At 34.2% G+C, this 24,710-nt stretch overlaps 1 protein-coding gene across 1 annotated transcript in view; it reads right to left on the minus strand.

The window, feature by feature from the left end:
- Positions 1-24,710, minus strand: part of LOC145667776 (uncharacterized) — a 65,610-nt gene that overhangs the window by 3,861 nt on the left and 37,039 nt on the right. Inside the window, exons 7-9 of the mRNA XM_081735215.1 lie at positions 5,043-6,035; positions 2,718-2,942; positions 611-862 (exon numbers count right to left, since the gene is read on the minus strand). Coding sequence (XP_081591341.1) covers positions 611-862; positions 2,718-2,942; positions 5,043-6,035 — 1,470 coding nt within the window. The remainder of the gene's footprint in view (positions 1-610; positions 863-2,717; positions 2,943-5,042; positions 6,036-24,710) is intronic.

Consider the following 24,710-nt stretch of genomic DNA (forward strand, 5'->3'; position numbering starts at 1 on the left):
GAACTGTTAACTGAGTAACTGTTTGAACCATAAACATTCTAAAATTGAACAGCAAAATTTTTAAAGCAATATCATGGTACTTTTCATGGTACCTTCACATTTAATAATTATATATGTTATAAATAAATCTAATTATTCTGTTTAAAAAATTGGAATAATTACATTATGAAATAGTAGTGATAATACGATTAAAATAATTAGAGAAAAGTTGATAACCAAAAAATTCGTTGTTACTATTTTTATATAAACTCTAGGAACCAAAGTGTAACATAAATAACTCAATACGAGATTCCTATGATCAATAGGAAATCTTAGAACGGAGAGCAAAGCAGGACCGTGTCCATGGGGGATCTAGCGGGCCTGCCCCCTTAAAATTTTCACTGTAGGCTTGCAAATGAACTATAATATCGTGACGTACTACAATATGGTTGGATCGCCCCCCCCTTAACTTCAACCGCCCCCCTACGTTTTTGCGCTGGCTACCGGCCTGGAGCAAAGAATTGTTAATATGGGCAATTTTAGTCCAGCTTGTACATATCTACCCGTCTAAAATATTTATTACGATTTCTAGCCTTTGTCAATCTTAAATTATTTTAGGAAATATACATACCAATACACATTCTGGGTCCCTCTCCAAATGGTAGGTAAGTATAAGCTGGCCTCTTACTTTTATTTTCCTCATTGAATCTTTCCGGATCAAATTTTTCTGGATCTGGATAATATCTTGGATCGTAATGAAGTCCAATAATAGGAATTTGTAGTACTGTTCCAACATCTATTGTGAAATCAGAGTCTGGTATTTTGTATGGTTTTGAACATACTCTATCAGTAGATCCAACCGGTGGATATTTTCGAAGAGTCTCTATTGAAATAGAGTGAAAAATAATCATTTAATAAAAGAATATACATAGGCCTATATATATATATATAAAGTTCTGTAATGATTTTGAAGTTTTAGGAATGAATTTTGAAGTTATGGAAGATAATAACAATACTTTCAGTACCTTGCCACTAATGTACTACATAAGACAACAGCTAGAAATTGTATATTTACATCTTGCTTCATATGATAATTTTACTGTGAGTTACACGGACTAAAATATTTAACTGGTTAAGATGATGACCCTCAGAAACTTGCAACAGAACACTATGTCTCTGAGCCTACTAAAAACATTGGAAACCAATTCCGCTCAAGAAATTAAATATTTGAATAGAAGAATCTTCACTACGTACATCAAAAAAATGAATGAATGCACATACATTAATAGAAAAGGAATACAAATCATGTGAATCACATGCTTCTAATTCTTCATATTTATTTACGGAATGTGAAATGATTTGTGTGCATGGTAAAATAAATTTAATATTGTAGTTTAATTTAAGACTTTTTTGGGGGGGGGGCTTTTATTAATTTAACGTTGAATTAATGAATCATAGTCTTATTTTCATTCTACAAACTTGGAGAAGCTTTTCAGTGATCTTATGGATCTTCTTACATAGTACAGTTTAGGTAAACTACAAATTTTCATCTACGATCATAATGAAACCAAATTATTGATGGTTATCCTAGGTGGAGTATTCAGGTTATAAAATTGAGAACAAGGGGAACTTATATGTCAAACTTTTTTTTAAAAAAAATAATAAAATTATTTATCTAACGTAATATTATCATCGGATGCTGGAGTGAAATTGAAAACAACTGGACCAGACAGTTGCTTAAAAGCTAGTTATAACTGTTCTCAAACATGAGAAAAAATTCAAAGATTCAGAAACCAGAAATATCTTCATTTCTCTAAAAACTTAGAAGACAAAAGAAGCTATTTGCCTCTTTATATAAAATATAAAGTCATTCAAATTTTCTAATATTTATGTCTGCAAAAAAGAAAAAAATATTTATGGAGGAATGAGATATTTATAGGAGATGAAAATGTCTTAGTATCAAAACAGTATATCACAATGATAGTTTAGAATGTATGATAGGACTCAAATTGTTGGAATGGGAGAACACAGAACACAATGTTGTTTATTAAAAGCTTACTTGAACCTCCCATCGAATTAGCATCCATCATGTCGTAGCTGAATGCCAGAGCCTTCACTACTCTTTTTACCTCGTTGTTTATTGAACGTACAATAGACAACCTTTTTAAGTATTTTGTTTCCATTTTCTGGTTGTATCCTGTGCATATTCCGGCTGTTTAGCATTTCTAAGATTAAACATTTTTTAAAGTTTAATAAAGGATTCTTTATAAAAGTTTTCTTTTTTATGTTAGATGCTAACATTATAGTAAAATTGTATCATTACTTCAACGTAAAGCAACTTATCGATCTGAAAATGTAAGAAAGAAGCAAAGGTAATTGTCAAATATTAAGTTATTGATAGTTGATTCAGTGTTCTTTAAATAAAATAACATCAAACTGTAAATTATGGATATGCTTGATAATTATAAATTTGATTTCCGATGAGTGCTCAAGTGGTTCAGATCCCATGTTCATCTGTAGTTTTACATCGATGCCGAAAGGGACGCTAAACTCTAAATCAAAAAATCAATAATTGAAAACAAATGATTATAAGCAAATTGATGGAATAAAGAATTTGTAAATCAATGGGAAAACACCGAACACAATATTGTACACTACAAGCTAACGTGAACCTGGGATCCAATGAAGAATTCATCAATAGGGAATGAGAGCCAATATATTAATTCCATTGAACGTACCACAGACAACTTTATTTAAGTATTCCATTTCATTAACCACTCCTTGGTATGTGAGTTTTCCATCAGATTTATCAAATATGTTATCTATTTCTCCATGTAAACGCTTCTGGACATCAGGATTCATGGCTAATTCGTAAAGAGCAAAACTCAATAGTGTGGATGATGTTTCGAATCCAGCAACAAAGAAAATAAATGCTTGCGCAGCCAGATCATCAAACGTCAAATCTGAAATAATGTTAATTTTTAAAAACTATATGTAATGTATTTTCAATTTTCAAAGAACATAATTGTAAAAGAGAATACTAAATAATTTACAATTTTTGTTGTAATTTGCTCCTATATTTTTTAGACACTTGACCTACTGACGTTAACAAATCTGAAGTAATCTCTTAGCTTAAATATACTACATTATATTCACATAGTTCGAAAATAGTTATTTCTTTCATAATGATATTCACATAATTCAAAAATAGATATAGTATATCTAATTCATGACAATATTTAAAATCACATTAGAACTGACTTGTAGTGTAATGTAATTTCTGCATAGGATGTTGAAAGACTCGATCATACTGTCTTATCTCTGTCGATAGTCATAACTGTAGTTTGCAAGTTTGTAGAAATTCCAGTATCAGTTTACTCTATATTCAAGACTAACTTATATATTCGCAAACTTTATTGACGTACGGTTAGTAGATATAAATATATTTTTGTTATCGTACCATCTTCATAAAATGCATCATTTTCAAAAATAGAAAATAATTAGAAAGCATTCCTATTTGCTCTATTTTAACATGGTTGATATAAGATTGTTTTCAGAATTAGGCGAATTTATGAGTGACACAATACACATATATTACATATCTATGATCTATGGAGAACTGGAGAAAATTTTCCGAGAACCTTCTCGGAAAAGACAGTTTTGCATTTAAGTATTCCTATTGGGGTTATGTACCTCATTAAAGGCACTAAGAAAAATACTAGATATTCTTGGGTGCACGCTTGACCATTTTAAGCGAAATAATGATGTGTGGGAAGAACCATATCGCAACCTTTCGAAAAATATTAAAAATGATAAAAACACAAAGTTTCCTTAGGAAGCACCTACTCCTATTCTGATTACCATAGGTTCATAGTTTGTATAACATTATCTTTGGAATAAATCAAATTTTCAAATTGCATTTCGTACAAAATTTTGGAAAATTCGGGAAGGTATTTTTTGTTTAGATATCGACACTCCTTTCGAGCTGCATTATCAGGGACTTGTACAAAAGGTATTTTGAAATATACTAGATGTCCTAGAATGTACACTTACAAGCTTTGTTATTAAAGTACGATTAATTTTATAAAGATGTAGAATTTTTTCAGACCAGAGGTATCAGTTTTTGAAGGAAATGTGACTTTTTAGAGAGGAATTGATTTGGAATGCAATAAACAGGAAGAGAGAGAGAGAAAATTAAAGGTGGACTTTTTCATATGTAAACGGTAGCGTATACCTTATGAGTAAAACGGGTAGCGGAAGCAGTACTTAGCCTACAATGTAATTAAGCACCCTATTAATTGTCATTGTGTACTCTGGAACACAATTTAATATATTAATTTTAAAAGGGTTTTTAATATCTGTAATACTATAGCCTACTACAAAGGAAAAATATATTTTTATTTCAATCAATTACGACGTCGATAACAAACCCGGACTATTTCAAAGACATGTATTTTGAGAATAATTGTACCAAGTTGTAATGTTTGAAGTCATTTGGTAATTACTTCTGTAAAACTGACAACTATCTTACTAAAATTGAGTTATACATGCTGCTTTCTCTGCTAGAACCGGATTATGTAACGTATGTCATACAAGAAGAATAATTTTAAAAGTCGGCGTATATTCTGATAATAATTATAGATGTGAAGCAGAAGCAAATGTAATTAGATGCAATTTAGCGTTTGAAAGAACATATTGTTATTCTTGACATCTGTCGAGCGTTGTTTACCGAGACAGAAAAAGTAGAAAAGATGAATCTACTTAGGTTATTCTAGGTGTGAGTAAAATAGCTATAAAATAAGAGATTTTTTGCTATGAACCTTTTAATTGCAAAATGTTACCTAATTCCAGATCTTTTCCATCCATTTCATTTCTCCAATACTATAGTCATCAAGTAGTATAAAATTAATAAGGTAATAGATATTTTAGTATAATAGTAAATAAGTGCTCAATGAATCATAATAATCTAATTTCCCATACTCCAATTTAAACCGAGTTCAAGTAATTTTTAGTTTAATTAAAGTTTACTGCGAACATTTTATAATAAATTATCTAAGACTTACCGATGTTAATATCTTCCTTTGAGAGGAATCCATTCTGAGTTTCTGACTCTTCTTCGTCGTCTTCAACATGGCCAACATTCTTCAGTTTGATTAAAAGGTCAACGAAGTCATTCCTGGTAACATTATTATTTTCACGATAATCCATATTCTCCTTTATAATTCTTCGCATAAAGCTTGTAGCTTTTGGAGGAGTGAGAACAAAACGGAGCATTTTGGATAATTTTGGAAATGACATCGCTAGTGTAAACTTTAACCCATCAATGAAACTGGGTGGTTTTGTCAAGTCTCTACCTACTTTTCGAAATTCATTGTCAGGATCCTCAACAGAGTTTATTTGAATTCCAAAAGCACAAGAAGCTATTGCATCTGTTGTGTATCGACCCATTAAATCTTTTACTTCTATTGGTTCACCTGTAGCTGCAGGACTCTCAAGAAATTTCCTTAAATTATCTCCACACTCAGTGACAAGGTGAAACATTTTCTTCATTTTACCCGACGTAAACGTTGGAGCTAGTTTTATACGCATGTGCCTCCAACGTAATCCTTGTAGAGCAAATAAATTCTTTGCTTGGAATGGATCAAATTCTTCACTTGTAAACGTTTGATGGTCTTGAAAATGATTAAAATCCTTTATTGTAATAGCTTTGATTAGTTCAGGATCATTGACTACTAGCAAAGGACTTTGAAAGAAATATAAACCTGAAAATCTGTGATCTTTCGTTTCATTATAGAAGTCTCGAATTAAACAAGGAAGATTTTTACGTTGTAATGTTACATCTTTCATATTCCCAAATATTAGGGATGGCTTAATGTAAGGCACACCTTTTCTTTGCCAATAATTAAGTTTGTAAGTGATGTAAATATAAATAGCTCCTACAAAACTTAGAAACAGTGCAATCACATATGGGAACCAACTGTTTCCGATATCAACAATGCCCATATTGAATGATTTATTTTTAATTCTTGATAACAATGCTGTGTTTGATTGTTTTCCTGTAATTAAAAATATAGCATTAATAACATGAACGCTACCATGTTGTTGGCAGAGCATCAATAGTATGCACCGATGATAATTTTTAAAACATATTTTTAAGTTATCGATTTAACTATTAACTTGTATGCTTCCTTTCTACTTTTTTGAGTTTTGATTTTAGTACGTTCCGTCTACGTATGAAAATACTTTGAAATTGATTATTGCCCTAAAATGAATAATAAGTACACTAATGCTTCAAGTTAAAAAAAAAATGTGTTCTAAAGCACCTCAGTTTTACATTATCAGTATTTACTTTTTTCTCAGCAGATAATACTCTGATTAAGTTCACGCAAATTCTGTAAAATATTTGGAATATTTGCTAACTATTAAAGTACTGAAAACATTTTCGTGAATTTATAAACTTAATTTTTCATAACTTTGAATAATTACAATGCGGTTATTGATAATATTGTAGAAATGAACAATCATGCTTCTATACATACATATATATATATATATATATATATATATATATATATATATATATATATATATATATATATATATATATATATATATTCATATCTGAGTTATGCAGCTGTACAAAATGGAGATAAAACCTGGAACATAATCGCTAGTACAAAATCGTAAACTCTTTCTGTGTTAAGTTCAACTAAATCTGGTTCATGGAGCTCTATATGGTGAATGGAAAACAAAGTTACATTCTACTGAAAACACAGAAAGCAAACAAAGCTAAATAATATACATTTAAGAAAACAAAAACTGATGAATAAATCAACGTAATGAAAATACTAAAGCATATTTGAAACAACTATCAAGTTATCTAAAAGGTATTGAGTCCTTGGAGGTCGAAATTGAGATTACATTTATTGAGATTTCAAAGTAATATTATAAAATCATACATGCGACATTTTGTTCGATGATCTTCAGCCATTTTCCGGCAGCGTTATAACCCCATAAATAACTCCTATAGTATCTGGTCAGAAATTGGAGACACATGATTTTCAAAGGCCTATTTTGAAACTAACTTAACACTGTTCAGGGAGTTTGAGAGTCTAAAGAAAATGATTGTGGCTGATCCGGGCTATACAACCTTAAAACCCCCTAGCTAAGTTCTCTCAACTTCTGATATAACGTTAAAATTATACACGGCCTGACGTTGTCAGAGTTGTATATGACACCCTTTCTGTTCAGTAGTTCTTTTTTTTTTCTTTCTTGTTAATTGCTAGTTGCTGATTGTCGAAAGTACAGGTCTGAATCCATAGTATTGCCCGGGAACAGAAGCTTGTGATGTACGATGCACTTCTAATCTCTTCAAACTCATATCATAACCTTCCTGGATGCCAGTTTTGGTTTTTCACAGACTACAAAGCTTCTCTCTTCGCCTCAACCAATCTTTTTCCATATTTTTGTCGTAGTTTTCCACTTGTCATCACTCGTAACAAACTGTATCAGAGATGGATCGAGTTTCTTACGTTTCAGTAGATTCACAGATAGAAATCAATCTGGTAAAAAATTTTGGGTCAGATCATGTAGCACCCAAACTTCAAACTTCTGTATTTACTCAACTTTTTCCAAATGCCTTAACATTGTTTGATATTGAGTTTTTAGGTCATTCGCAATGCTCTGACTGGTAATATGCCGGTCCTGCTCAACACTTGCTATAATATCATCCTTTTTTGCTGTGACTAGTTGAGCATTGCAAGGATCATCTTGGATATCATAATTTGCAGAATTAAAGTGACTGAATCATCTTTTGGCAGTTGTTTTGATAACGTGTCTTACCCATAGCAACACAAATTTCTTCACAGTTCTGCGCAACATTTTGCACATTAAACGAAATAAAATTGTAACATGTAGTGTTATTTCACTCAAAGTTCACTCATCTTCACGACGCAATACCTTACGTTTGTTTATAAGAATTTCATCGATTCTTTCATGTTTCCTAGCTGTCAAATCTTGTTAGTGCGAATCACTGCAACTCGTAAACTTTCATATTTTTGACATTAACGCCATCGCACCTAAAGGGCTCCGAAATTTTTAGACTAGCTGATATAAGATAAATGAAAAAATCATAATATTAAATGGAATATTTAATGGTTAAATGTTTGTGGCTATGATAAATTACATAATGCATATTCTAATTAATGAATCAAATAAACAAATCATTCCCATTATATTAAATAATTTTAATAGTATATACAGAGACTCACTTTAATATTCGGCCACCAGATTGTACTGGCATTTTATCTTATATTATGAACTACAGTAAACAAGAGTGATAATATTGTTTATGCTATGTGAAACCTCTATATTTTCTGCAACTTTTTACAAAAATTAAACTATAAAATTTTAACTCTTACGTACAAAAATCAGAACATTTCTTCTCAAACACAAAAATTATAATCACTTTAATATTCGGCCACCACATAATGTGGAACTTTCTTGTCGCCTTCTTCGATGCAAGAAAAAGGTTTTAATATCTAATTGTATACTCTTTATTGTGTACCACCTCCTTCAAGTGATTTTGCATATTTCCAGTTATTTTTGCGGTATATTCAGCAGAAATATTGCCCCATTCTTCTGTTAACCTTCTCTCAAGTTTCTCCTTTGATGTCACCGCCACTTTCCGAACTCTAGGATCGAGTTTATCCCACAAATTTTCAATGGGATTGAAGTCTGGACTTTCTGGTTTAGTTTCGATAGCTCTGGGGCAGTTGTACAGAAGCCAGTCACGCACAACATGCGCCTTATGTTTTGGTTCGTTATCGTGATAAAATTTAAAAGTCTCGCTGATTCCAAATTTGTCCGCTCTCTTGTGTAAAGTCTCTTTTAGAATGCTCAGGCATTGTTCTTTTGTCATTTTAGCATTTATAAACCTGAGTTCATCCTTACCGACAGCAGATATGCACCTCCAAACCATTATGTTACCACCACCATATTTGACTGTTGCTTGTAAATTCAGTTTCCTTAGTTCTTCATTCGCCTTTCGCCACACTAGAACCCTATTATCTGTCTTTAAAATGTTGAATTTGCTTTGCTCAGCAAAACTAATGTCTTTCTATCATTCTGGTTTCTTTTTCACATAGATTTTAGCGAACTGAAGTTGTTTCTATCTGCACACTTTGTTGACACATGGTTTCTTTGTAGCTACCTTTCCGGGGTATCATTCGTTTCTCAGTACTTTCCGAACAGTCTCTGGGTGTACATCCTTTCCACACCCTTGCAACAATTCCGCTGCAATCTTCAGTGCACTTAATTTTGGGTTTTTCGTCACTTTTTTCACAATCACACGTTTGTCTTGTTCATTTAGCTTGCTAGGCCGAGCCTACGGCTTCACGGATTCTATCGTGTCTTCGTTCTTATAACGTCGCAAGATATCACCGACTGTACTTCGTGGTATATTCAAGAAACGGGCAATATACCTATTGGAATCCCCCTTTTATGGCGAAAAATGACCAGCTGGCTCTGCTCAAAGATTGTGTCACAACTTTTTCGCCCCATTGGAAGTGTTATACTGCAAAGCCAATACCAATTCACACTTTCTAACACAAAGACGAGAAAAGAGTTGTACATACGACGTTCCTTCCTCCACTCTTATTGTCCTGTAAACTGGAGATACAGCAGTAAGATCATAAAGTCACTTTAGTGGCCGAATATTAAAGTGGCATAATATGAAGGCAGTTCGTAGAAACATAGTAGTTAGTTAGGCATAGTATGCATTTACAACTTTTGCATATTAGGAAATAGTACACGAGACATGATAGTTGTTCCCTGTCATCGCTTAAAATTCCCTATGTATTTACATTAATGAGTCCTTTGACATAAATGATAACAATGTGGGGTGGCCGAATATTAAAGTGAGTCTCTGTAGATGGATGAACAGTGGGGAACATAATTTGTAGAATGTTCATTTCCGATAAATGCAGCTATAAATAACTATATGCTTCTGTCTCAAGGATCAAATCATAATCTCCCACCACCTTCGAACATCGGTATGGCGTCTAAGACATACCTGTAAGATCAAAAATATTCTCCATCAGCATCGACGACTATCTCCCAACGTAATGGAAGACCATGGTTTCCATCGTGGTAGAACTTAGTGCGCCGTGAAACTAAGAAGGTATAAAGTGCATTTTGCACATCTACTAGGGATTTGAACTGATGTCCTTTAAGGTGACTGTCCAAGGAATGAAACAGGTGATAAGCGGACAGTGCAATGTCCTTGAAGTATGGCGGATGTAATAGTGTTTCCAATCCAAGGCGTAGAATGGTGTCGCGGGCCATCCTAGCCGCGTGGGCATAGTGTTGTCCTGTAACAGAAGGACCCCTTTGCAATTTAGAAGTGCTGGCTATAGAGTTTTGAGTTTTACTTGAACACGGCTCAACTACTAATAGCACACAGTTGCCACTCACGCTGAATTCTAATCCCAGTTTCTTACATGTCTGGCCAATGTTCGCCTCAATTGTTGCCTAAAAATCTTCATTTTGGACATGTGTTTGTCTTCCAGCATGTGGTGGATCTTCGAGTGTTCCGTCACCGACCTTAAAGTTATTAAACCACCGCTGCACAGTCCGCATGGTCATGACACCCTCAGTAAATGCCTGGCATGTCTTCCACTCTGCTGCAGCGGCGTTTGCCCCCAACTTGAACTCAGACGGCACACACGCTCTTATGACGCTCTGTGGAGGTCCCATGTTCACTCTGTCCTTACGCAAGATCACGGTGTAACAAAACTGCTACAAGCAGGTAGTATGTTAAATATACCCACATCAACAACTGACCCCATTATCTTCATTCGCATTCAACCCACGGTGTGAGGGCCAATGGAACACATACCTCTATGAAAAGCTTCAGAACTTTCTTGGTTTCCTTTATAAATTTAATATTATAGTGATACTCATTTTACACTACCTTGGAACTTATCAAAAATAAGTTAAACGTTAGAATTAGAAAATTGCAAATCGCTTGCCTTGGAACAAGTGTGCTATTAATAGCAATGAAAATACGCAATTTATATTTTCCTTGCAAATATATAAAATTAGTATTTTTTAAAATCATTTATCTTATAATCTATACACGTATGTTCAAAGAACAAGAACGAACGCAAGCTTCAGATACTTTCTCACTTTCAAGTGGCATACGTCAGTAAAACTTTAACATTACATGGAAGGTTGTGCTACAGCTCGATACAGTTCTATGTGATCTAGCGAATGATATATTTCTTATATTTGGTCAATATTTAGTTAAACAGAAATTAAAATTAAGTATTAATAACACTTTTAGCTTATGTCTCATTAACCATATGACGTACTGTCATCTTGTTGGTGGTAATGAAGCACTTATTGATAGGTATATATCAGTATTAGTTTCATTTTAGTAACTGGTATGGTTTTCGAACAACATTAGATTTAGGTGTACAAAATGGACTAGTTTTTCTCTATTTTTTTAAACTACACATAAAGTTTCTCTCACGCATGTGGTTTTTGATCAGCTTAATAAGATCTAAGGATTAGTATATGTCTTATCTTCGGACATTCTTTCTTTCGTTAACCAAGTGGAATTATCTGCAACTGAACATTGACTTTTAACTTCAACTTATGAGGTCGAAGTGATGTAAATTAGTTAGACTATTAAACTCAAAGATTTTAATTGGTTAAGGTCAACGTGAAGATGAAAGAATTTGTTCCTCGTGCGATGAAAGAAGGTACAGGTATTTTCATGACAATTCCAGTGTGTATAACTTTTTCTTTTTTTCCCCATCGATATTTTGTTGACTTAGTTTCGATTCTCAGATTTACAACTGAAAAGCCTGATTCAAGATTGAGACAACCACCAGAAGTTTGGCAGAAAACAATTAAAAAACTCGGTAGATTTTATGTGAAAGGGCCCATAATAGCGAGCTCATTTATTCATCATGTGCACATGATAAATATTACTTCCAATAAATCTGCAATTCTTGTTGTATTTAAACTTACATACGGAGTTAATATTTCTTTTCCTTCTTATAAGGTAGTCATTGCATAATATTAAAAAATCCAATAAATTTACTCAAAATCCAATTAGATTGAATCAACTTCCAATCAAGTTGAAATAACACAAAAATATAACCTATTTTAAAGAAAACATAAGAGACAAACTAGATCGATTAAACAATTCATCTTACCTTGTTTTAGGCACAGATTTAAATTTAATGTAAATATTCAACTTTGGTCTCTCTCTTTTTATATTTTTCTTTCTGCCACATTTATTTTTTGCACAATAAGAAACAAACTCTGTACATAGTCCGTTATTTTCGATTCCCGGTAGTATTCCCTTTCTACGAAGTCAACTTCACTTCATTATTCTATTGAAAGATAATCTCAACTACTACGTCACTGTAAAAAAAATAACGATTAGTATTACTTGTCTCTGAAGTGCTTTATCATTGTCGTTACGTTTTGACAGTGAAACAAACTAGTACCATACTTTATGTCCAATATTATATTATATTTACAAACGTAAAAGAATGATGATCGGTCCTGGTTCGTAATTAAATATGGTCGATTCTCACCAATAAAGTACTTGATTTTTATTATTAAATTAGCGATTCTCATCACCAGAAGGAAAACATGAGGGAAGTTATACTAGCATAGATAAATTAAAGTTTTATCTATTCGACCTAATGGAATAAAATTGACTCGATGTTACTTTAATTCAATATTACTCAGAATTTAGGATTTAGATTTCTGGTCTTTCGCCATCTATGGCCATTTAGCCTTTCAAGTCTGAGGGATGACGCCGTCGGCGAGCACGCTATGCGGGGAAAGGGAAGGAAGAAAGGATTGAGCAAGAAAGGAAGTGGCTTGGGACCTATAATTTAGGCACCACCGTGGTATTTGTCTGGTATGAGTGAGAAAAACCCAGAAAAACTTCATTCAGGAAGGCTTGCTTGAAAAAGCGTTTTGCAATTTTTCGACTGAATGATCCCACCGGGAATCGAACCTGGGACCGCTCGCACCGAAGGTTGGCGATTAACTATGAGGGCCACTCAATGTTACACAGGAATGAGAACATTAAGTTATTTTCTTTCCTTTAATTTGCAGTGCTAATACTTTAATTTTCACCTATGTGACTTCCCTCACTAATCGCCTCTAATGATGAGATTTACTAACTTGCTTTCGTCCTTTCACTTAGAGACATACACTGTAAAAAAAAATCATAGGTAAATTTACAAAAAGCGGTGGCAATCTGTTTGGCAACCTCTATATAAATCAATTTACACCTATAAAGTAAAATTACAAATATAAAATGGTGTAAACTTCCATTTTTACCAATAAAAATATCATATTTTCTTATAAACTTACGGTAAATTTGTAAAAAAAAAAAAAAAAAGTAATTTAATCTAAGGCAATATATATTAACTTAAAAAATGAAGCGTAAATGATTTTACATTGATATTTGGTAATTTAAACTACAGAAATATTTTCCAGTGTACCAAATGGGTATAACTTAGTAAGTAGCGATTTTGGAACACAATTCAGAGATTTACGGATCAAGCCCCGACGATTTGCAACCCCTATTGTTTTTTCCCTATGTTTCCCAGTCTCATTACTTGAATGCCGGAAAAACAATATAAAACATAGGCCACTGTAAGCTTTTTTCCGTTTCCTTTCTCTCTGTTGTTGTTTCTGATTGATAGTAATACTAGTGTGTTGAAATAGATCTTACAGTGGCGTATTTACAATTTTGTTTCGGGAGGGGGGCTTTGCCTGAAAATGTGAAAATTCTGCAAGATATTTCATATACTTTACTATAGTAAGTAAGATTTCGGGGGGCTTAAGTCCAGAAGCCCCCTCTAAATACGCCACTGAGATCTCATGTTCATATACGTGAACCTAGCAGAACCCATTTGTGGAAATCGAAAATAAACCACACAGATCGTTTGTTCACGATTGTTCACATATAAGTTTCGTTTGCTCACGATTTATTAACACTTTATATCAAAAGCAAAATGGGCGAAATGGGCACGCTCCTGAAAGAAATTTAAAAATCGAAATTAAACATACAGATCATTTGTTCATGATTGATCACACAAAAGGTTTGTTTGTTCCCGATTTGTAAACAATGAATACAAAAAATAAAACGTGTATATCCGTGAGCCTGGCAGAACCCATTTTCGGAAATCGAAAAAAAATAATGAAGATCGTTTGTTCATCTATTGTTCATGATTTATGACCAATCTATACGAAAAACAAAATGGGCGGTGCGATCTTCACGTACCTGAAAAAATCGTAGATTGAAAATAAACTATGCAGATCATTTGTACATCGTTTCTTCAAGATTGTTCACATTAACACTTTTGTTTGTTCGTAAACAATTAGTACCTTAAACACTATGGAACATGTCAATTTTCTCATACCTCCAAAATATTCTTAAATTTGAAAAAAAAGATACAATTTGCTCATCGTTCGTTCACGACTTTTCACATAAAATTTTCGCTTTTTCACGATTTATAAACAATTTGTAGGAAAATTAAAATGGGCGATGCCAAATTCATGTTTCTCAAAAAATCGAAAATGGAAAATAAACTATGCAGATCGTTTGTTCGTCGTTTGTTTACTATTATACACATAAAATATTTGTTTGTTCACGATTTGTGAACAGTTTACGCCAAAAAGGAGATGGGTGGTGACAACTTGACGTAGGAGAACCCATTTTCGGGAATTTGAAATAAACAACTAAGACCGTTTGTTCACCGTTATTCGCATTAAATTTCAGTTTGTTCACGACTTGTAAATATTCTGTACGAAAAACAAAACGGTGCTCCCAGTGGGTAAACAGTTAGCGTACGTGCCTTTGGCGTGGGATACCTGGATTCGACACCCGACAGGAGCTCATGTGGTTCGGATTCCATGTCAAGCTGTAGATCAATGTCTTATTTAGCCTCACTGCTAAAAGAGACTTTAAACTGAAAATCAAATTAAAATCAAAATGAAATGTGCCAACTTTATGAAACTGAATGTGTTTTTCGAAAAATCAGAAATAAACTATGCAGATCGTTAGCGGAGCTCATTTTCTGTTTTTGTCACCGAGGAGAATTTTAAATTATGTTTTATAGACACGCCTCTCAAACGATTTTATTTTATGTTTTCGACTGGGTTTATGTAGCAACCACATATGTAGGAGAATACATCAGACTTATTTACACACACACACAAACATTATATATATATATATATATATATATATATATATATATATATATATATATAGATATAGATATAGATATAGATATAGATATATATATAGATATATAGATAGATAGATAGATAGATAGATAAGAGCATATAGAGTTTAGTCTTCTAGAAAAAAACTGTTAGCCCTTACATATTCATACGTTTTATTTCTCTTAAATTCTATTTTGACAAAATAGACATAACAAAAACCATATGGTAATATCGGATACATTTGATAAATTAAAAGGTTGTTTCTTCCTAGTTAACGTCAATAAATTACTATGACCTTTATTATTATTATTATTATTATTATTATTATTATTATTATTATTATTATTATTATTATTATTATTATTATTGTTGTAGTAGTAGTAGTAGTAGTAGTAGTAATACTTATTATTGTTATCGACTAACTGGTGAGAGCAATAACAAGATTATTACAGATTACATTACAAATTAATAAATTGCTGAAACATAAAAGCTGGGAAACTAGTTACGAGGCATGCCGAAGCATGTTCGGAAAAATTATAAGTTTTAAATTACATGAAAACTATAGCATTACAGGAAAACAACAATTTGAAATAACCAATGACGATTCATATATAAACAACTGAAAAATACAACCAGAAAATGAGATAGAAAATGTTATCCAGTGTTATCATTCATACGTTCTTTGTGGAAGAACTCGGTTCGAATTCTAATTGTAAGTTAACTTCTCATTGAGTTTTGGAGTGGAAAAGAGAAATTGTTTTCGAAATAATAATAATAATAATAATAATAATAATAATAATAATAATAATAATAATAATAATAATAATAATAATATACTAGTATTCCCTATAAAGGATTTTGACTTGATTTAAGCGTCCTTTTCAGCAGCAAAGCTACATGAGACGTGGATCTACAACTTAGCGTGGGACCCGAACCATATGAGCTCCTGCCGGGAATCGAACACGAGTCTTTCACGCCAAACTCGCGTATGCACCACGCGGGAGCTCCGCAATAAAATAAACTGAACAAGATTGCATTTGAATGATGACAACTCACAATCATAATCCTCCTGTAATAGTGAGTTATGATAAAACTACAAAAAATAAGATTGAAGTATCACAGTAGTCAGAGTTAATGTTTCAGGAACAATCTATTTATTCATGTAGGTACACATTTGTTTGTATATAAGAGGTATATTTGGTATGTAGATGTTGATGATCGTACGATTTATAAATATTTTATACGATAAACAATATGAAGCAACTTTAAGCAACTGGAAAATTTTAGCAGATGACAAATAAACTATGGAGACCGTTTGTTCATAGCTTGCTTACGATTATTGGGTTTGTGAGGTTCACGCAGATGCCCATTTTTTAAATTTTTTTTGCAAATTGTTTTTAAGTCATGAACAAATGAAAATTGTATGTGATCAATCGTGAACAAATGATGAACAACGTTTTGTATGGTTCATCTTTTTCAAAAATGGGTTCACGGACATGCCCATTTTTTTAATTTTATTTATTTATTTGTATAAATCGTTTATTAATTGTGAGTAAACGAAACGTTTTGTGAATAATCATGTACAAATGAACTGCATGGTTTATTTAGGATTTCTGAAAATGGTTTCTGCTACGTGAAGTTGCCACCGTCCTTTTTGTTTTTTGTGTAAATTGTTTACAAATCGTGAACGAACGTTTTGCATGGTTTATTTTCGATTTTCGAAAATAGGTTCTTCAAGGTTCACGCAATCTTATGTTCTATGATGGAGAAAATGGAAACAAAAAATGGAAAAATAAATTAAGAATTATTTTACATACAATGATTCAGAGATAACCACATATCGTTTAATATTGTAATTACTTACTTATGGTACGAAAGGTGCTTAATCTAAGCTCATATTATGTGCATTTGCAATGTTCTCTCCATCTTCACTAATCTATTAAATTTTCCTTTTTATCACCATTCTTTTGTATTTATCCTTCTTCTTTAATGTCAAATACGTAATTGAGTTCATTTCATTTTATTTTAGGAAGTAATGACTGACGGTTTATAACAGTAGCTTCCAACCTTTCTTGACTGGCGACACACTTTACAGAAAACCCACGACGTCGCGACATATTTATTAGCTATTATCAATGATAATATAAAAATATTAATGGTAATATATATATTTTTATTAACTATATATACTAATACAAAATTATTATTCTTTCTCATCTCAACCATAGGTTGGTGAGCAATATGGAAATTTTAAAACTTTTCTCTCCCTTGAGAAAGCCGTTTTATACTTTGATAAGGTGTCTTCTTCGTAGCTGCATCTAGATATTCTATCCTTGGTCTTTCTTTTCCTCGTTTTCCTTCTGCCTTTTCCTCTATCAACACGGTGATCAACCGGAGTGCCGAATGAGATAGCCATGCAGATGTTTGTTGTTTTTCCTATTATCTTCATGATCTGTCGTCCTTCATTAGCTTCCTTTCTCTTTTCAGATCATGATATGCGCATCATTCTCCGCCAACACATGTTTTAAATGCTTCCAGCTTGAATATTTCAAATTTTCTCAATGTCCACGTTTCTGATCCGTAAAAGCACCACGCTCCATACCAGTCTTAATAAATCGTTTTCATACGTCCAACGACACATTCCTTGATGTTAGCAGTCCTCTTTTCCTATTGAATGTTTGTTTTTAGCCTTCGCTATTCTTGAACTTACGTCCTTTTCACTTCGTCCATCAGAGGATATTAGACTTCTTAAATAGGGGAACGTCTTAACGTCTTCGATTTTCTCTCCCTGTAGCCATATGCTTTTCCCCTTCCTGTCCTGCTCTTGTGCAGTTTATCACTGTGGTTTTCTTAGTATTTATCTTCATTTTAAAATATAAAATTATAAATTCATATAGCCGTATAGCACATCAGTATTCACAAGTAGAATTGAGTATTTTTTGCCCCCATTGTCTAAATTCAGTGTGTTTCAAATTTGATTTTGATTCATTATTTAAGGCGGATTTTCATGCATGCGTCCGTTGCGTTCTTTCCTTGCGATGTGGCTGAATAGCCAATTGAGAAAGTTATTTAAGTACAGTTCTACGTGTAATAATTTTGTGTTGGCTACAAATAGAAAAGGCAAGCAACGAACGCAACGGATGTTTTCACGATAATCCACCTGTAAAATAAAATGTATTCTTCTACACGACATAATATTAATTTTTAAATTTCAACCACATATCTCATGGTGTTGCGCAACACATTATCTTGTCGTAACGTACCGGTTTGGAATTACTGGTTTATGATACTCTCACATGTTTCCGCTATATTGGACCTGCTGTAATCTTCTTAGTACTTAACACTTATTTTCGTACATAAATTGATTGCAAATGGTAGCTATTTGGAATATTATACATTAAACTGTCTCTATTCTTTATCATAATTTTATAACCGTTTTTAGATGCTAGGCAAAGTATGTTAGAAAGTACCGAAGTGTCGAAATTGAGGAACATGCTGCGGTTACTGGGCGCACGTAGCGGGAGGCTTAGAGAACAAACTGCCATTTGCCTCGTTTCGCTATGATGGTCATCCACGAGCTGCAGCCATTGAAGTGAGCAGTTGCACAAGCTGTTCGTCAGATTAGTGACAAAGTGATAATGAAATAGCTTGAGAAACATGTGTGCGTGAAATTTTGCGAGAAACTTGACAAAAATTTTACACAGACATTTCAATTATTTTTAACTCCTTAACTCCGTGTCTAAAAATAACACGCATTTATCGGACAAAGATCGTGCTGATGTTAGTTGTCTTTTCTCATTCCAAAGACCTTGTAGTCATGAAATTGTACCATGTGGTCAGATGGTAAACAAACAGTTGTACCAAGACATTTTAGCACGTTTGAGGGATGCTGTGTGCACAAACAGACTTCAATCGTGCACCAAGCCAATGCATCGGCTCACGCTTCACCCATCGTCTACAGTAATCTGACAAAACATTAGATTCCCGCTGTAATTCATCCATCTTATTCTCGGACCTAGTCCCGAGAGACATTTTCCTGTGTCCTAAATTTAAACCACTCTAAAAGGACGTGCTTTCCTTACCATAGAAGAAATTTAGGACAATGCAACAAGAGCCATTCCAGAAAATAGATTCCAGGAGAGTTTCCGAAAATGGAAGAAACGTTGGGAACGATGTATTGCCAGTACAGGGGACTACTTTGAAGAGGACAGTGCTTAAAATGTAAAACGAGCGATACAGATCTTTTAAGGCAGAAGTTCGGTCTTTCTTTTTAAACACACAGCTTTATAGCTCTTGCAGGATATTAGAACTTATAATAAGCAGTATTTTCGTGAAACTACATCTCTCTCTGAATAGGTGGCTAACATGCAGTACATGTTTTCTTTACGTGCGATCGTTGAGTTAATTTCAGTTAAAAGGAAGCAATTAGTACTCGTATTTCAAAGAAGCTAGTGTAGTCTTACGAATCCTACTGAAATCAGTATGTCTCGTTCAAAATAACCACCGTGTAGAAAACAGAATTTAATGCTCCTATCAATCAAAAAATTAATCGATAATTGACCGGTGACCAGTTACTCCCCCCCCCCCCATGTAAGCAAATTTGATTGAAATTGAGCCAGATCGTATGATCGTCGTTTGATCGCGTTTGATCGCCACTGAATTCACGTAATACAAGTTATTATGTAGCTGGGGCTAACAGGTTAACCTGTTAGTCTCCCATCGAACCAAATTTGATCGGAATTGGGTTAGATCGTTTCATCGTCGTTTGATCGCGTTTGGTCGCCAACAATTATAGTTTGATCGCCACGTGTAATAACCTAATACAAGTAATTACATATTGGAGCTAATAGGTTAACCTTTTAGCTCCCCCATCGAACCAAATTTGATCGGAATTAGGTCAGATCGTTTCTTCGTCGTTTGATTACGTTTGATCCCGAAGAATTATCGTTTGATCGCCATGCGTATTGATGTATGGAACCAAATTTGATCAGAATGGATCAGATCGTTTCATAGTCGTTTGATCGCGATTGGTCGCCAACAATTATCGTTTGATTGTCACGGATATTGAATAATTCAACTAACTATGTAGGGAAACGAGAGGTTAACCTGTTGGCCTAAAAATAGTAATAAATTTGATCGCAATTATCGGAATAAGGTCAGATCATTTAATCCTCGTTTCATTGCGTTTAATCGCCAAGAATTATCGTTTGATTGCCATGCTTATCGACGTAATAAAAATGGTTATGTAGGGGACCAAGAAAAGCAATTTGATCGGAATTGGGTCAGACCGTTTCATAGTTATTTACTCGCGTTATATCGCCAATAATTATCGTTTGATCGCCACGTGTATTGACGTATTGAACCAAACTTGATCAGAACTGGTTCAGATCGTTTCAAAGTCGTTTGGTCGCGTTTGATCGGCAACAATTATCGTTTGATCGCCATGAATATTGACGTATTACAAATAATTATGATACATGTTAACTTGTCAGCCGCCCATGAAAACAAATTTGATTGAAGTTGAGCCAGATCGTTTGACTGTCGTTTAATCGCCAGCGATTATCGTTTGGTCGCTATGCGTATTGATGTATCGAACCAAACTTGATCAGAGTTGGGTCAGATCGTTTCATAGTCGTTTGATCGCGTTTCATCGCCAACAATTATCATTTGATCGTCACAGGTATTGACATAATACGAGTAAATATGCATGTGGGCTAACACGTAAAACTCTTTGTCCCCATGGAACCAAATTTGATCGGAATTGTACCAAATCATTTGATCGCGTTTGATCGTCAACAATTATCGTTTGATCGCCACGCCTATTGACGTAATATAAGTAGTTCTATAGAGGGGCTAACAGGATAAACTGTTAGGCAACCCATCGAAACAAATTTGATCGGAATTAGGTAAGATCGTTTCATCATCGTTTGATCGCCACGTGTATTAACATATAGAACCCAATTTGATCGATCGTTTCTTGATCGTGAATGATCGCCAAAAAATATCGTTTGAGAGCCACGCATATTGACGTAATTCAACTAATTATGTAGGGAAACATCAGGTTAACCTGTTAGCCTCCGAATGGAAACAAATTTGATCTGAATTGGGTTAGATCGTTTCATCGTTATTTAGTCGCATTAGATCGGTAACAATTATCGTTTGGACACCATGCGTATTGACGTATTACAAATAATTATGTAGGGGAAGACAACAGTTAACCAATTAGCCCCCATGTAAGCAAATTTGATTGGAATTGAACAAGATAGTTTGATCGTCGTTTAATTGCGTTTGATAGCCAACAGTTATCGTTTAATCGCCACGCGTATTGACGTAATACAAGTAAGTATGTAGAGGGGCCAACACGTTAACCTGTTAGTCCCCCATTGAACCAAATTTGATCGGAATTGAGTGAGATCGTTTTATCGTTTGATCGCCAATAGTTATCGTTTGATCGCGTTCGATCGCCATTATCCTTTGATCACCATGCATATTGACGTATTACAAATAATTATGTAGGAAGGCCAACAGTTTACCTGTTAGTTCCCTGTGGAACAAAATTTCACCGGAAATTTGTCAGAAAGTATCATTGTCGTTTGATCGCCTTTGATTGCCAACAATTATTCTTTGATTACAAAGCGTATTGACGTAATTATGTGGGGGGCCAACAGGTTAATCTGTTAGCCCTCCTACGTAATTACTTGTATTACGTCAATACGCGTGGTGATCAAACGATAATTGTTGGTGAGCTAACGCAACCGAACGACGATGAGACGATATGACACAATTCTAATCAAGTTTGGTTCGTTGGGGGACTAAGAGGTTAACCTGTTAGCCCGCCTTGATAATTATTTCCTTACGTCAATACGCATGGCAATCAAACGATAGCTGTTGGCGATCAAACGCGATCAAACAACGATGAAACGAGCTGACCCAATTCCGATTAAATTTGGTTCGATGGGGGGCTAACACGTTAAACTATACATAATTACTTGCATTAGGTCAATTCGCGTGACGATCAAACGATAATGTTTGGAGAATAAACGCGATCAAAAGTAATTGCTAGCGATCAAACGATGATAACACAATTTGACCCAATTCGGAACAAATCTGGTTCGATCGAGGGCTAACAGGTTAACCTGTTAACCTGTTAGCCCCCTACGTGATTACTTGTATTACCTCAATGCGCGTGGCAATCAAATAATAATTGTTGGCGATCAAACGACAATAAATCGATCTGACCCAATTCGGAACAAATTTTGGATCCATGGTGGGTAACAGATTGATGCGTTAGCCCCCCTACATGATTACTAGTATTACGTTAATACGCGTTGTGATCAAACGATAATTGTTGGCGATCAAACGACGATAAAATGATTTGTCCCAATTCGGAACAAATTTAATTCGTTGGGGGAGCCCGCCTACATAGTTACCTGTATTACGTTAATACACGTGACGACCAAACGCGATCAAACGACGACGAATCGATCTCACCCAATGCCGATCAAATTTGGTCCGATGTTGGACAAACAGGTTAACCTGTTAGACCCTTTACATGGTTACTTGTATTACGTCAGTACGCGTGGCCATCAAACGATAATTGTGGCGATCAAATGCGACCAAATGACGATGAAACGATTTGACCCAATTCCGATCAAATTTGGCTCAATGGGAAGCTAATAGGTTAACCTGTTAGTCCCCTTACATAATTACTTGTATTACGTCAATAGGCGCGGAGATGAAACGATAATTTTTAGCGATGAAACGCGATCAAATGATAATTGTTGGCGATCAAACAGCGATCAAACTACGATGAAACCCTGTTCGGAACAAATTTGATTTGGGGTGGCTAACATGTTATCCTGTTACCCCCTTGATGAATATTGCGTATTAGAACAATACACATGGCGATCAAACGATAATTGTTGGCGATTAAACGCGATCAAACTTTGATAAAACGATCATACCCAATTCCGATAAAATCTGGTTAGTTGGTGGGGCTAACTAGTTAACCTGTTAGCTCCCACCTACATAGTTACTTGTATTATGTCAATACGTAGACCGATCAAATGATAATTGTTGACGATCAAACGCGATCAAACGACGATGAAACGATCTGACCTAATTCCGATCAAATTTAGTTCCATGGAGGCTAGCAGGTTAACCTGTTAGCCTCACCTACATAATTACTTGTATTATGTCAATTCACGTGGCAATCAAACTATAATTTTTGGAAATCAAACGCGAACAAACGACGATCAAACGATCTAGCTCAATTCCAAATTTGCTTAGATGGGGTGGCTAACAGATCATCGGTCATTGTTGGATAGAAATGTTTCAAATTGTGTAACGTCACAGCTATAAAGAAACTAACTTTCAACAATGAAGAATTTACGGGGAAAAAAGCTATTCATTGTTCTGAATTTAGTAGTATGTAGAGTTCTATGTAAATTGCGTCTAAACGTATAACATGCTTTTTTTTTCTTCCTTTCTGCCTGTTCTGAATGTTTTAAGGAATATTATCGCAAGGACTTTCCTGGTCCTTTGTATGATACTGACTGTAACTGAAGCAGTGTTGCCACAGTCCTGGCTCTGAAGTGGGCTGAAAAATAGTACCAAATTGAAACAAAAAGGGCTGAATTCATGATTTTATACCAGTGTAATACATGGCTCTATAACATTAAACTAAAAGAGAGTAAGTTCTAAAACATCCCCCCCCCCGTCTTCTGAGTCCAAATAAAGAAAGAGCTCTTTTAAAAATTACTTTTTTAAAAACATCCAAATGGGAGTACCCCGAACAACCGTGGAAGTAAATGAAACTTTTCTCTCGCACGAAAGGAGTATAACACAGGCCGCAAATTAAAAGGGAAAACAGTTATCATCATCGGTATGTATTATAAGAAAACCAAATGCCCCTCTATTTCAAACTGGCCAATAAACCGAAACGATATTATGGCCATATATGAAAAAAATATATAAAACGAGGAGCAAATCAATCATCTCTGAGTTCGTGTGTAAACAGTACCTAATAATAAAATATTAAAATTTAAATTATAGCTTTTATTCTCGCTTGTTTCACGATCGAAGGAGGATAATAAGTCTAAGAAGAATATTGTGCTGCTGCTTTTTGTTTTCAAGATTTCAAGCTAAAATTTCCACCACACTGTTTCTTCCTCGTCTCCTTCATGTGCGGCACGGATACGCCCATCTAGCGTAATTTGTTTGTTGACATAGTTCGAATTACGAATTATCCACACAAAGTTCGTAGCGTTATGCAGTGTAATGCCACAGAATGAATGTTCAACAGGGTTTTTTTAAGAGTAACGTATGAGTAACGTGAGGTGTAAGAAAAGTTTTACTGACACTTTTAAAAAATATTTATTAAATGGGGCTGAATTGAGTAGAATTATACCAACTTTTTCACAAAAGGGGCTGAAAATGCGAGCGTGGTACCAACGGGCAAATGA

Source organism: Thermobia domestica, chromosome 13 (genome assembly GCF_964235325.1).
Source record: "Thermobia domestica chromosome 13, izTheDome1.hap1.1, whole genome shotgun sequence".
In the NCBI taxonomy this organism is placed as follows: domain Eukaryota; kingdom Metazoa; phylum Arthropoda; class Insecta; order Zygentoma; family Lepismatidae; genus Thermobia; species Thermobia domestica.